General features: G+C 48.9%; 1 protein-coding gene across 15 annotated transcripts in view; it reads right to left on the minus strand.

Moving 5' to 3' along the window:
• LOC139531912 (protein scribble homolog) overlaps nucleotides 1-15508 on the minus strand; it is a 107590-nt gene that overhangs the window by 20130 nt on the left and 71952 nt on the right. For 13 of the 15 annotated variants that reach the window (XM_071328863.1, XM_071328862.1, XM_071328867.1 and 10 more), the window contains exons 6-21: nucleotides 15106-15169; nucleotides 14191-14265; nucleotides 13904-14048; nucleotides 13345-13463; nucleotides 13013-13212; nucleotides 12485-12651; nucleotides 11839-11969; nucleotides 11111-11236; nucleotides 10617-10790; nucleotides 9943-10365; nucleotides 7651-7713; nucleotides 4999-5088; nucleotides 4715-4792; nucleotides 4284-4604; nucleotides 2650-2730; nucleotides 75-338 (exon numbers count right to left, since the gene is read on the minus strand). In XM_071328863.1, coding sequence (XP_071184964.1) covers nucleotides 75-338; nucleotides 2650-2730; nucleotides 4284-4604; nucleotides 4715-4792; nucleotides 4999-5088; nucleotides 7651-7713; nucleotides 9943-10365; nucleotides 10617-10790; nucleotides 11111-11236; nucleotides 11839-11969; nucleotides 12485-12651; nucleotides 13013-13212; nucleotides 13345-13463; nucleotides 13904-14048; nucleotides 14191-14265; nucleotides 15106-15169 — 2521 coding nt within the window. The remainder of the gene's footprint in view (nucleotides 1-74; nucleotides 339-2649; nucleotides 2731-4283; nucleotides 4605-4714; nucleotides 4793-4998; nucleotides 5089-7650; nucleotides 7714-9942; nucleotides 10366-10616; nucleotides 10791-11110; nucleotides 11237-11838; nucleotides 11970-12484; nucleotides 12652-13012; nucleotides 13213-13344; nucleotides 13464-13903; nucleotides 14049-14190; nucleotides 14266-15105; nucleotides 15170-15508) is intronic. The other 2 variants (XM_071328864.1, XM_071328875.1) reach the window with 2 other exon arrangements.

The raw sequence follows: 15508 nt of genomic DNA on the forward strand, positions 1-15508 counted from the left end.
CTGAAGGTCCTTCATGGTAACTAACCACCACCCTCACCACACTGTACCATCTTCCCTCTCTCCCTCAGTCTCACCTCGATGGGGTACTCGTCCTGCAGCGGCCGGCTCAGGTGGGTCCCGTGGGGCGAGTCGTCGTTGCCCTCCTCCTGATCGGGCGAGTCGGAGGGCTCTGGGGGCGGGGGGGAGTGGGCGCGGGCGCGGGACAGGCCCGGGGAGCCCCCTGCGGTGCCCGGCTCGGCCTGGTCGCGCTCCACCAGGAGGGCGATGGTGGGGGAGGTGCCGGTAAGCAGCGCTACTGCCTGGTCATGCCTGGCCTCTGTCATGTCTACACCATTGATCTGAATCCAACGGCACAACCAATGAGGGCGGGAATCAGTAGGCTGACTGACCAACCACAGTGTGTGACACTCAGGACTGGAGGCTCGGTGAGGGCGGACAGCCATGTGTTCAGACTCGTGTCATTACTGAGTAGAAGAACATCACGTTGCCATAAAGCTGCAAATCATCACTGTAAAATAACTCTCAATCATCGCTCAATATAGTACATTGAGATGTACCGTACCAAAGCAAGCCTGAGTGTTTGAGTGCATGTGTGACTGTGTGAGAGAGAGAGATAACTGAAGACACCAGGAGCCAGCATCCATACAGAGGAAGGGAGGCAGGCGGAGAGAGGAGAGAGAGGGAGGAGCAGAGGGCAAGCTAGCAAGAGAGGAGATTATCCTGGAAGCTACAGTAGGAGAAACCCTTTCTCCAATATTCCAATCTCAAAAAGTAGTCCTAAAAGTCCTGTCAACACAATATACTATATTTAAGACTTTGGCCAATCTGACTTATGTCCATTCTATCCAATTGCCTTGCTCACTGAAAACACCGAGGGCAATATCATATGATGACGGCCAAATGGGCTGATTGAGTCAGCAACGGCACGCAGAGTCGTTAATACTTCTCTACAGGGCCAGGCCGAGTTATACAGCTCCATCTCAGTACTGCTCCTAGACCTTGTCTTAAGCTGCAGAAATGGTCAACTATCCTATTACTTTGCAGGGGGAATTTGAGGATGGATTGCAGTCTGTAAACTTACATGAACGAGGTCCTGAGTGATTGAAGAAAGTGGCCGATTGGTCCTCTGGTCCAAGTGACAAACAGAAGCCAGCACTGACCATACAGTACCGGCTCTTACCATTGGCTGATATGCTTACTGTGGCTGCTGCTATGGTAATACATGCGGTTACCACGTCAGCCGTTCCAGAGTGTGTGTGTGTGTCCCCCCCCCCCCCTCTCACCACCACACCCAACAGGCAAGGAGACACAATGTGCATTAGTGGCCATGCAGAGAGAGAGAGAGAGAGGGAGAGAGGTGGCAAGAGCGCGAGAAATAGAGAGGGGGGAGAGAAAGAAAGAAAGCGTAAGGGAGAAGCAGAGAGTAGGTAGGAACAGAATCATTCATGGAGCCATTCTATGATCCCCCCTCAAATAGGAGGGAGAAGAGGATTTGGGAGAGAGAAAGAGAAACGGTTATGATTCAGAGAACGAGACAGGAGTAGCCATAGGAGACGAGGCCACCGCACCACACCGCACACAAACGTGACTGAGGTTAGCAAATGTTGAGATTGAATGAATCGAGATTGGTTCAGGGGAAAAAAATTAAAAAAGCTGGAGGAGCCTGTACAAAATCATATCAAGGCCCTATCTTTGCAGCCAATGGACCATGGTCATAGGTATGGGCATGAGGGTACATGCAACTCTGGCAAGACCGTGCTACAGAACGAGAACACCATTACGATGCCAAAGAGAGGCGCGAACAGTGAAGCAGCATGCAGCAGGAACCTTGGCTTCAGCTGTCAATCACATACATATCAGCTAAGGTCATGTTTGTCCAGCCACTGCGTCCCAAATGGTTCCCTACTCCCTATAAAGCTCACTGCTTTTGACCAGAGCCCACAGGGAATATGGGTGCTATTTGGGACGCAGCCTAGATGGACTGGCAGCAGCGGCACAGGACAAGCAGAGGCCCAATTCTCTCAAGTGGGATAAGTGTTAGTTGTCATTATAGTTGTGTTTGTTTTGGAAGTAGCAACCGGTGTGTGCACGCTTGGTTGTCGAATGGGTGTGCGCTTGCTTGGTGTGTTTTGCAGGAAGTTGACACAGACCGAACCCAAGCTAATCCAATTCATCTTAAGACAAGACTAGACTTGGGGATCATAACAGTGTAATGCGGAATACTTTGCTGCAGTAAGTTTTGCATGATCCCTTCACTAAAAGTGAACAAACGGAAGAATAGGAGTGGGAAAGAGTTGTCTTTCACTATGGCAGTACCTGATCAAAACCATCTGTCACAGTTACAAAAAGAACAGGCAGCCTTCATTTCAACATAGCTGAATGCACTCACTATGCAGCAAGTCACTCCGGAAAACAGTGCTTGCTAAATGACTAAAATACGTATGTTAACATTTCAACTAAAACATTGGCATGAAAAATCAAAGAATTTAAATGAAGACAGGAGGATAAGGGCGAGAGAGGAGAGAAAAGCATTGGTGAGGTCCAAAATGGCTCTATTCCCTGGTCAAAAATAGTGCACCACACAGGGAATAGGATTCCATTTGGGACGGCTCCATGGGGCTAAAAACAGAGGAGTGGAGCAGTACTCACGGTGATGACCCTGTCCCCGACGCGGAGCGTGCTGTCTCGGTGGGCCGCCCCTCCCTCTGCGATTCGGGAGATGTAGATCCCCTGAAGAGACGGACAGAGTCAGGAGACCGATCATAATGCGACGCCCTTCGGTTTAACCTACAGTGACGTGTCTGCTAGCTGTGTACCTGGTCACCCAGGGAGGGTAGGGGGTGAGACTGGTGCAACAATGCACTGCTAGCTCCATCACTGCCAGTCAGTCTATTCTGGGATGGCGGTTACCACAGGGTCAGCAGGGGACGTCCCGTAACGACTACTTCACACAGCCAGGACAAAATATAGCCTTGCACGCCTATATTCACGGTCACTAGTCTAATGCCGCTCTCAATAGTTGGCTTGGGCTTGTTCAGAAGTATTTCTGTGTTGGGTTGTGAGCACAAGAACACCATAATGCCTTTTATTACACTCCACTACCAACAACAACGCAAACAAATCCAATATTTAGCTGAAAACCTATACAAAATATTGAGAGGTCGCACTCAACAAAAATGGTAATAATTCAATCCTACTGCAGTAAAAAGTTCAGAGGTTAAAGTTCAGAGGTGGCTAAGGCTACAGGCCAGTAACACCTCATGGACAACAGAGTCCGCCGCTCACGGTGACACGGAGACCCTGAGTCCTCCAGTCCCTTTGCCTGAAGAAGAGAGTTCCACAAGCTGCAAGGATTTGTCACATGCTCCGAATACAACAAGGGTAGAGTTTACCGTGAAATGCTTACTTACAAGCCCTTAACCAAACAGCGCAGTTCAAGAAGAGTTAAGAAAATATTTACCAAGTAGACTAAAGTAATAATAAAAAGTAACACAATAAGAATAACGAGGCTATATACAGGGGGCACCGGTACCGAGTCAGTGTGCGGGGGTACAGGCTAGTTGAGGTAATTTGTACATGTAGGTGGGGGTGAAGTGACTATGCATAGATAATAAACATCATGTACACGTGCAAAGTGCAGGCCTACTCCTAGCCCGCCTCAACAGAGACCATCTTGATCCATTCCAGAAAAGGCACAACATGACTTAGACTCCAGCGGTGAGCGTGCGTCTCAGTTTCTGTCCGTGGGCTCCCTGGGCTGTGGGGGTCTGTTTGAGAGCAGTATTGCACAGGACATGTAGCCATGAACGTTGCCAATGCGGTGGCCCCAAAAAATACCCACATCCCAGTTACACAGGACCTATCAGGTGTCAAGGCTCGCTATTCATATCTGTCTCCTTGGCGACGGCTGTAAAACGTCAGGAGTGGAAAAGTGGCTGTCTGAATGATGGAAACCTTGGAGGGGTTGAAGGCTATGACTGGGCATTAAACAGAAATAGGTAGGAAACGTACCACTCCTGACTAGACTTCTCCCTCTAATGCTGTAGCTAGTGCAGTTAGAAGTTGCCGTTGACTTGTGAAGTGGGACAACCTGACACCACACACGGTGTTTCACCACGAAGGGATTAAATATTCATCAGGGATGAAATGGCGTCCAATACTCCTCCACCACACGACCTAGATATGGAAACTCTACGGCGTGTCTCACTGTGTCTACTGTACATTCAGCAGGTACGTGTGTGACTCTGTGTCTGCTGTACACTAAGGACGCGCGTCTCTCTCACCAAGTCCCCCGTGCGGTAAGCTGTGGAACCCTTGCCCCCGGCGATGCTGAAGCCCAGGCCCTTGTCGTTGCGGACCAGGCAGGCAGACCGCCTGTGTCGGGGGCCTGCGGGGGAGCTGGCCTCCATGCAGAAGGGCAACCCGCTGGCCCGTCTCTCCCGGGGGAAGTAGTCGTCCTCGGGCCTCAGCGGCGTGGTGGTGATGGCGTTCTCCGGCTCCACCATGTGCTCCCGGATGACGCTCATGGAGACGGCGGTGCCCGAGCTGCGCAGGGCTTCCACCGCCGTGTGGTGCTCCGCCCCCTGGAGGGCCACGCCGTTCACCTGAGAGGGAGGGAGCAGAGACCATGGTTCACATGGCTCTCTCTACAGTCAAAAGGCCTGTTCATGTAGACCATGAACGCAACATCTTATCGTGCGTGCACAGACTTTACCTCGAGGAGTTTGTCTCCCACTTTGACCCCAGCCCGGGCCGCAGGTCCGTCCTCAGACACCCTGGAGATGAAGATGCCCTGGAGGGACAGACAGACGGACGGACTCTAGTACACAGTCACAAGGCCCAATAGGTCCGCAGAATAGGAAAGCGTCCCAAATAGTACCCTGTTCCCCATGTAGTGCACTACTTTTGAACCGGGGCCCTGTAGAGCAGTAAATGGGGAATATGGGACGCAGCCCATCGGTACATTTAGGAGTGTCCACAGCGGTCCTCGGCCCTCACCTCATCATCCCCCTTGTAGGGTGTGGATCCCTTTCCTCCGGCTATGCTGATGCCCAGACCCCCAGTTTGCCGTAGAATGGTCAGGTTGTGCTGGAAATGGAGGAGAGGGGGTCAGCGCACTGAGTGGAGACGCCCCCATACAACAGCCCTATCGTCAGATAGACAGGCTGGGACAAGAGGGATGAGGACTGCGGCATTGACACAGACTAGGGACAGACAAGACAAGACAGGGGCTACTCTGGTCTCAGGGCTAAACTCAATTCAAGTGTATGTTGAATGAGGGGAAAAAACAAGAGCGTGTTGCCTTGCATCTCACATTGCAGAGTAGCTACATGAACTTATCAAAAGGCGGCCATTTTGCCGTTGAAGCAGGAAGAAAGCAGTATCATTAAACAGTAGTACTAAACTAATTACCCATCATATCACAATGCATTGACATTAGCCCAAAGACACAGTGAAACAACTGGACAAACACGTATTGCTTTTGACATAAAAACAGTTTCAGACACTAGCACGAAGGTGTGTATTTGAGGAGGGGGCTGTATGTAACACAATACTATGTCATGGAACAGTCACAACGGGGGGGGGGGGGGGGGGGGGGGGGTACACACACGAGACACTACGAATCATAACATGTATGGGTCTGAACTGGGTGTGTGAATGCTGTCCGCGCAAGCCATGCAGAGTGGGGGGGGTGAGGGTGAGAGATAAGTGGGAGCGAGAGAGGAAAGAAAGAGTTGAGTGAAAGTGCTGCGTTGGTGGGGGGGGGGCAGCGGAGGGTGATTCCGTTGGGTCGTCAACGACGACAAGGCTCCGTTCTCTCACAAACTCGTTGTCACCGTTGCAAAATGCAAACACGGGCACATGACGCACATGCCAACCAATCCACAGGAATCCTCACCAGACGTGCAGTCACTCACCAAGGATTCCCCCATAAATCCGAGCCACACAATCACTCCATTATGAACCGTGTTACATCTTTGAAGGTCATTTTAACCAAATGAATGATCAAATATACTTTTATGCCATTACGAGGTACATACCACCATCGACAAATCACCAAAATGGAATTTCTCGTGGAAGAATGGTGTTGCATCCCTCCAATAGCATTCCAGAATCTATGCCAAGGTGCATTGAAGCTGTTCTGACTCGTGGTGGCCCAACGCCCTACTGAGACACTTTGACTAGCACCAGTGTTACACTAGCGTATACACTTACGTTATACTGGGGAAACAGAGTTGTTTCCATAGCTAGGGCTGACAGTGAGGACTTGTGAAGAGCAGAATCAAGAACCTCTGCATAATCAAGACAGTTGCTTTGTGAGAAGGTGTTAAAGTTCACATTCAGCCATTGTTCCGTAAATACCAGCTGAAAAGTACCAGTGGCCTGGCTTTGACCCCAAGTGAGAGCAGGTCTGCTGGAGTCATGGCCCAGAGACACGGGTGCCAGCCCGCATAGATGGAAATAGAAAAGTCTGAGACTTTTGGGTAAAACACTGGGGTAAATCCTGAATGGAAATGCACCACGCATGTCGGTGTTTCCTTTATTTTGGCAGTTACCTGTAATGCTACCACTCAAATGGCACCATCCTATCATTTCAAAACGAACGTTAATATAATACAGAAATAAAAACATCCATCCCAAACAATGGACATTTAACCAGAATCGTATTTACTGTGTCAGGTGTTTCACATATCCTTGGTGTCTCTATTGAATGTTAAGTTCTGAACAGAACTGATAAGCTGCTCGGTGGTTCTTGAGCTATTCATCAGAGCAGATCATTGAGCAAAGGGCTTACACTCTGGACTGAAATCACCGTACAGAGCCAGGCGGAGTCCCAAATGGCACCCCATTCCCTACATAGTGTGCTACTTTTGATGTCAAAAGTAGTGCACTATATAGGGAATAGGGTGCCATTTGAGACGTAGCCCGGTGTGTTTCTTTTTCATACGTTGATAGATGGACGGTGTGGTACCAGTGGAAACGGCTGGTTTTGGTATACCATTCAACTTATTTCATGATGCACATGTTCTCACAAAAAGGTACGCAATTATTTTAGATATCTTTTAGAAGACACATTTGTCCTGGTTAGAAGTTCCATCTGTGTGGGCCAGATCCCTGCTAGTGCCTGGTGAGAAACTAAAACCTGAAAGAAGACGGACCTCCATCACAGACAGCAGCACAAGCAGCCCATTCACTCCAGGGCCTCTCAGCCTGAACAGGGGGATGAAGAAGAGGAGAAGAAGAAGAGGGGGGGGGGGGGGGCGAGCCACAGCGTGGTAGAACCCGACAATGGGGTAGGACGTCATTGAATGTAAACCAGATTTGCACCAGATAAAATCTACCCACCTTTCTTACAATTCGTATAACCTTATTGTTACAGATATCATTTGAATCCTATAACCCTCTGTCCATTTTGGTCCCCTTCAAGTTCTGTTAGTCCGCTTCGAGTTCTATCACGCTGGTGGTCCAACAGAGAGTTGTGGTGAACATTTCCCTGGCGATTGGCTTGGATTAATCATGGATTTTTGTGGGCTATTTTTCGGTTCCCCTCTGAGAGCCAGCGGGTGGGTGAATGGGTGAGTGAGTGGGGGAACGAGAGAGAGAGGGGGGGGGAGTGGATGGATGGAGTGAGAGAGAGTAAGTACAGACCTCTTCCTCCTCAATTCGAGCAGGCTCAATCAGCAGATTATTGACTTGATCAAATGACACCCCCTGTTAGGACAGGAACCAGCGAGAGGCATGCGGATTAGTGAGGCCAAAATAACTAAATATGCACACAAGCATACTCCAACCAAAACAAAAATCGGATAAATCAAAAACAGAACACCGCACACACACGCATACAAACACGTCAAAGAACAATAACACACACACACACACACACATACATTCAGCCACAGGGATAAACCCCAAAAGGTCATATCCACTATTGTATAGTGGTTGAACTAGGGACTACATTTGATACGGCCAATTTCATCGCCAGTTGAGGTCATTTGAACAGTGGCAACATCGGTCACACACATCACTCACTCCCCAGCCACCAGAAGCGGAAGCAGGCAGGGGTGGAAACTCGAGACCCAGGATGAGGTGAGTTACAGGCCACACGGGGAGGGCAGCTTGTGTTCAGAAAGAAAAGCGGGGGAAAGAAAGCAGTGGCTCCCAGCGCAAAGTCCCCTCCAGCCTATAGACAGACACCACAGGAAACCCTGTTCCCCTTTGTAGTCATTTCATTTATACACATTCTACTGTGCAGCAGTCGTTTTTCAGATTGATTACAAACATGATTGACAAGTATCTACAAGTACTACTCAAAAAACCCAGGAATCAGATCATTATATCCAAACACCTCAAATCAACATTAGATATTGTATGACTTTGCATGTACTCCAAGTGATTGTGTTTGCAGAGCTAAAAGGTGACAGCCTCACACAAAATAATTGTGAAAAGCCATTGGTGCGTTTCCCTTCAATGTGAAATCTGGATCAAAATGGTGAGAGATTGTTCCGTGCTGTAGGTGTACATTTAGCAAAAAGCGGTTTGTCTGGGTCTCAACATTTCCACCTCGGCCAAGAGAAATTCTGGATGGTCGGTAGACAATCAGGCACCACACACAGACACACACCTCCATCATTCAACGCACATTAGTTAGCAGCGCTAGTGGTGATTACGATTAATAATCAATTTGAATACAATAATTGTCTTCCGAGTCATACATTTCAAGAGCCATATCCACACACTCTCACTAACACACAAATGTAGGAAAGCAGGTAAGGGAAAGTTCATTAACCAATTAAAAACACAACAGCAGACAGCAAATGATACGGAGAGAAGCATAGTACTGAGGTGGGCAGACAGAGGCATGGTGAAGGAGGCCAGCATAGGAGTCTAGTGCACAGCTGATGGGGTTGGGGATTCATCATCTTCACTTTTTACTAAGCAGATTTGATGGGTATTATTGATAAGTAGTCCTTGAGATGCTCAGAGGAGCCACAAGAGGGAGCTCCACTCTGAGCAGTCTGGGTAGTGTGTGGATAAAATAATATGCGTTTGTCCAAAATGGCACCCTATTCCCTGTATAGTGTACGACTTTTGACCAGGGATTAAGGAGACATTTGGTACACAGCCTTTGACTAAAGGAGTGAAACGTGTCCATGTCCGAAGCGTTTAAACAACTGACACCTGATTTGGTGTGCGCTGGTTGTCCGTTCGTAAGACCGTCGGTCTGTCTGACGACATTTACAAAACGTTTATCAAATACTGTTAATGAGAAAATCCACTCGTTAGTTATTATGTCTTTTATCAAGTTACCGAATACCGGCTGCCGCCGTCTGTGAACGTAAGAACGAGACCTGCTTGTGTGGGACAGAGAGAGCAATGTAAAAGCACGAGTGCAAAGCCATAAGACAACTCCCGGCAAACATCCCCGGCAAACATCCCCGTATCCATTGGTTTGTTTTTCCTATGCACAGCAACACGGCATGCAATGTCATCTCCTATATCGAATCCAATGCCAGCAGTCCAGACCGAATGCAGGTTGCATGGTGACAGATCGACGGGGAGCTTCTATGCACTTGCGTGTCTAGGGGGTGCATAGAGGCGAGCTGCAGGCCAGTAACATGTCAGCGTGAAGAGAGAAGGTGTGCAAGAGCTTCATTCAACTGTCAGCTTCATGAGGCAAAACGCAAAAGGAAAAACTAGTCCCATGGTTGTCCTGGCTAATTTGAAATTGGGATACATGGTTAGGGCGTGGAGTTTCGCGTGACCAGCTGACCCCTGTTAGTCTAGTTATCAGAAAAAACATGAGGGCCCTGAACACGATAGCTGCATGATATGATAGTGTGTACATTTCAGTTTTGTACAACTACTCATTATAGACTATGTTCATATTGTAAACATGTGTTCTCTACCCCCCCACCCCAGCCCACCACGAGCCCAGGTTACCTTGACCGGCTGCAGGGAGGAGTTGGCATGAAGCAGACTCCTATCCTCCAGCTCTGGCTCTTCTATCCTGTTGTGGCGCTGTGGAGTTACCATACACTCCTCCCCTTCCTCCTCCTCCTCCTCCTCCTCCTCCTCCTCCTCAGGGGCAGTGTGGTGCGAGGCGGGGTGTTGGGCCAGGTGAGCGTCGGGGCTGAAGCCCTGCAGTAACGCGGCCACCGCCTCGGGTTTTGGCAGCTTGGTGATCTTGAAGTTCTTCTTGTAGTGCGGCGTGTCCTTCCTGATCAGACGCTGCTTCTCCGTGGGGAACTGGGGCCTCTGTTGTTCCTCTTCGTAGCTGTGTGGGACCCCATCCTCGCCCTCCTCATCGTCACCATTCTCGTCCCCACCCCGGTACACAGGCTCCTCTGCAAAGTGCACCGTGGGCTGGTGGGAGAGGGGATGGTGTGAGTAAAGGGAGAGAAAGAAAGAGCAGGAGGGAAGGGATCGTATTCAAGACGAGGACATCTCTCAAGTTACTGTTATGCATGATTAATTAATTGACCTGACCAGGAGAAAGTGTATAACTAGGGAACATAGTTTTTCCTGGCCAAGTAAAACTCCAGGTCTTAAAAGGCAGCTCCAGTACTAGGAGGTGATTGTAACAGACTGTCATAGTAGTGAATAGTGAAACTCACCTCTACGTACTCCACCTCCATCTCATCTAGTTCCTCCTCCTCCTGGGGCCCACGCCCACCCACCAGGTCTGTGGTCATCAGGCCCCGCCTCTCTTCGTGGGAGTTGGCCGAGGCCGTGCTGTTGGACGCCGCAGAGTCGTGGCTCTGATTGGACAGATCGCTCAGCCGCTTCTCCTGCAACCACCAATCACACGGGCGGAACGGAAAAACAGAATCCTGGATTGGTGACCAACAGGTAACACTCAGATGCTGTCAGAACGTTACACAATGACCCATGACGCTGACACTGCCCAGAAAGAACCCACTTCTTACTTGGGATACACATGCTTTACTTTGTGTGCCTGTCTCCCAAATGGACCCTAGTCAAAAGAAGTGCACTATAATGGGCAATAGGGTGACATTTAGGACGCAACCTTTTATTTATATTTGTGCTCATGGATCTCAAGTAGGGTGCCATGTAGGATGTCCAGTGGCGTGTTGGTGATGTGTTGTACCTCAGCACCAGGGGACTCCGTCTCTCCATCAGCTCTGGAAGTGTAGGCCTCATTCCTCCTCTCCTCAATCCCTTTCTTCATCACTTTCAGCTCACTGTGGTGTGGTGTCGCCCGCCGCTGGAGACCCTGTACACACGCACCAGTAAACTCCCCAGACTGACAGTCAATTACAGACAGTCCTCCTCAGGCAAACAGTAAATCAAGACCCAAGGACAAAGTAGGACCGACTTGTGACGCTGCCGAAACAATGACTGATTGTCTGACTGGACGCCCTCTCCATCATGTTACTTTCACCTGAAGCCCTGTCAGATCAGAGGTCATAGTGGGAAAGGAATGGACAAGGAAGCGAAGTTGAGAGCCAGCCATCGAGTGCTTCACTTTAGAATGTGTTGGCTCGCGCAGTGCAGGAGTCACGTGAACAAAGCTCCTTATCAGCGACCGGGGTTCAATCCACACGTCCGCCATTCCCCACTGTTTCTCCCACCTGCCTGTATCCCCCTCTCATTTCATAACTGTCCAAATAAAGTGCCAAAATAACCTACAAAATGTATTTAAAAACAAAGTGTATTCATTCTCTCGTTACGCATTGTGTATTATGTACTACTAGTGTTATAATTTGTCTCTCTGCATTGTTGGGAAGGGCCTAATAGGTAAGCATTTCATTGTTCGTCTACACATGTCGCTTATGAAGCATGTGACAAATACAGCTGTATTTTGATTTCTCTTACCCTGCGCTCCGCGGCCGCCTCGTCGTCCTCCGCCTCCTGCTTGGTGGTCTCCTCCTGGAACTGGATGACTGACACGCGGTTCAGATTGCTGTCTGTCCAGCTGTCGTCCACACTGTTCTGGAGCAGGTTCTCTGTAGGGAGAGACCGTATCGAAGAGAGGGACCGAGTTACAAATCAGGTCGGACCTTCCAACAACTCTAACAAGATAATGAATTACTGGATTGAAAAAAATAATGTTTTGATGGTACATGGGATGAATGGATGTTAGGAGAAGTGATGGTAACTAAATCTGGGTTGAGCGCGACAGGAGAGCGAGAAGGACTCTGGGTTATAAACACAGGCTACGCTTCCAATAGTTAACATTAGATGAAAGCAGGATAGATGAGCATTGTCACTGGACTCAAACGGTCATCGTTATGGAGCAGGGAGCTGGTCAAACGTTACACTTCCAGCGTAGCAGGTGAAACACCTACCGTGTAGCCCTTATGTTAGAGGAAGTGAAGGAAAGAGGATATGCAGAGAGAGAGAGTGAAGAAAGAGGTAAAGAAAGTCTGTAAATAGTGAAAAACCTAGGACAAAGCTGAGAACAGAGGTAGTGAGAGAGGAAGAAGATCATGATGATGACAGTGGTGTAAGGCTAACTCACCCAGGCTAGAGGAAGGCTGCTGGGGTAGCAGGTAGCAGGTGAGCACCTTCTCCCCGGTGCTCTCCTCATCTTCCGTCTGGAACTTGAGCATGGGCTGGGACTGGTTCTCTGCCAGCCACATGGCCTTCAGGTTGAGGTTGGCCAGGGCAAACGGGAGGTTCTGTAACCTGTGCACACCACACAAGACCGTTAACAACATGGACGCAACATATGGAAAGTACTATTCTGATTTATAAGAATACATCCGGTGTGGCTCAGGTGATAGAATATTGCGCTGGCAACGTCAGGACCGTGGGTTCAGTTCCTGCTGAGGCAACTCATATGGAAATATGCACGCCCTGCCGTAACTCGTTTTTGGAAACAGCGTCTGCTAAACTGCATATATTACATTACTATTCAATTGTAAGGCTTGATAAAAAAAGGATCAAGTGAAGGATCTCAGATGACCTGAGGAGCGGCGATACTAGATATAAGAGAGGATCGCACCAACGAGCTGCGGGACCTATATGGGAGGCGTAGCGGGGTTACCTGTTCCCTGCCACGTCTAGCACGTGGAGCTCGGTGGCGTCGGCCAGTTGAGCAGGCAGCTTGGCCACACGGTTGTCCCTGAGGGAGAGCACGTTGAGGCTGGCGCAGCCGCCCAGCTCATCGGGTACGCTGCCCAGCCGGTTGCGGTCCGCATTCAGGTTGGTCAGCTTCTTCAGCTTGCCCAGCGAGCGAGGCAGAGTCTACAGAGTTAAACATTTACACATTTCATGAATATTAAAAATAATGCATCTCAAGGGGGTTGTTAAAAGGCAATGAACTGTACATTTGTTCTGAACCAAAGAAACTTGGTTATAAATGCAGTGGTTCTGCACCTGTAAGAGGTTCTCGGTCAGCACGAGCTCCGTCAGGTTCTCACACTCTCCTATGGAGTCGCTCAGGTGGGTCAGTCGGTTCTGGTCCACTTTCAAGATGGACAGCTGCTTCAGAGAGCCTGGAGAAACAACAAACATCGAGTCAGCCGGGTCATATTCATTAGCGCACATCGTAGCAAAGCGTTTTGTAACGGAAAATGAAAACGTGTTTATTGGACAAGTTCAGGTCCCCTTTGAAGTCAGTTATTGTCTGTTTGGTTCATAATGAACATGAGCAAGCTTTTATGTCAATTTACTAGCATTATTTCCCCAATAGGGGGCAGTGTAGTTCTTCATGAGTCAAGTGCATTACCTTCAATTGCATTCATGCAACGATAATGTCCATGGGTCTACTTATTGGTAAAAAGCAGACACCTTGGCAAAGTACTTTTAAAAAAGTTCAGTTTGACAATGAAGCTACTGTGTAAACCAGTTCAGGTGAATAAGGCACTGTACAAAGGGACAGAATGCCATCAGTTAATCTTTTCTCCCTCCCTCCTTGCATCCCTCTCCTTCTCACCTATGCTGTCAGGGACCACCTCCAGGAGGTTTTGTGTGAGCAGCAGGTCAGTGAGGGCCAGCAGGCCGCTCAGCTCCGAGGGCAACTCCTCCAGGCGGTTCTCTGACATGTCCAGACACACCAGCCTCCGCAGGTTCCCCAGCTCCTACACACACACACACAGGCACATCAATGTCGTTTTTAGTGTGAATACTCACTCAAATGTACGTGATGGGTTTCATACTGAACAATATTCTGAGTCTAAGCGAATAAGATGGGCATAGATGATGAGCCAGGACCATACTCACTGGTGGTAATGAGGAGAGCTGGTTACGGTCCAACCAAAGCTCCCGTAGCTTAGGGAGAGCACCAAGTGTGTCTGGCTGTTAGAGATAGAGGGGAAAAAGAGAGAGAAGGTAAACAGAGGGCATGATGTATGTCATCGTTGCTCTGCTTTGTGACACGAGGCCAAGCGATCAGGTGTACTGAGCCAATGTACGCTAAAGCGAGTGGGAACAAACACGCAGCATCCACTTAAATATGCATCATTTGGGAAGAGAAGAGGTGGGGTGGCTACATAAACACACATCATACGCCCCAAATACCCCCATTCCACTCTGGGGTCCCCAAATGGCTGTGGAAGGGGGCAAGATTCAACTGAAAAAAACAAACTATATATGCACACCCACGCACTGTGCCTGTTGGCTATGCCCATAAACCAAACAAAGCATGTTGCTATCCAAAACAAGATGGGTCCTGTTCCAATTCAATATGGGAAAAAAACATTATCCCTGCGGGGCAATTCACTTTGAGCTCCAAAAAAGGAATTGGGAATCAATCCCAGAGAACACAAAACCTGTACAAATGACCCCAGACTGTATCTGAGTGATAAATGACATTAAAAGACTTAGCATCCCTGTCAAGGCTGAGCAGTGTACAGTATGACAGGCAGGGTGTCAGGCGGTAGCATGACGTCAGGTTGTTTGCTCAGACTACGCCCTTGTCAGCTCAACAGGCACTGTTTACCCTGTCCCAATGAGAAGGCTAGCCAGGCAGGCGCTCCCATGCTCAAACAAACAGGACTCAAGGGTACAACTACGGATGTGTCCCAAATGGCACCCTATTCTCTTCATAGTGCATGAGGGCCCATAGCGCTCTGGTAAAAGTAGTACACACATTATATATATATATGGAATAGGGTGCCATTTGGAGCTTGTTCTTACCAACACTTCCAGTTCATTGCTGCCCAGGTCCAGCTGTTCCAGTTTCACCAGGAAAGAGAGCGACCTGGATAAGAGGAACAATCAATCATAAAAACCCTGAAGTAATGGGGACTACTGCATAGACACAGTCTTGTTGAAACACACTCAGTTTGAGAACAGATTTATAATCTATACAGAAACACATCAAGGCGACATCTGGACTGTTACAGTCAGGACCAGATATGCTAAATCACTAAGCATCACGCCCCAATCTTTCACACACAGTCACGACAAGCCAAGCTTGTCATTCAGCAATCACAAATTGACAGTCTGTCCCTATGACAACAACTGCATCAATAGAGAAGGGAGCTACTACTGCGGTTAACTAGTGAACAGATACACTAGTGACGATTGAGGTCTCCAT

This window comes from Salvelinus alpinus, chromosome 10, assembly GCF_045679555.1.
Source record: "Salvelinus alpinus chromosome 10, SLU_Salpinus.1, whole genome shotgun sequence".
Lineage (NCBI taxonomy): Eukaryota > Metazoa > Chordata > Actinopteri > Salmoniformes > Salmonidae > Salvelinus > Salvelinus alpinus.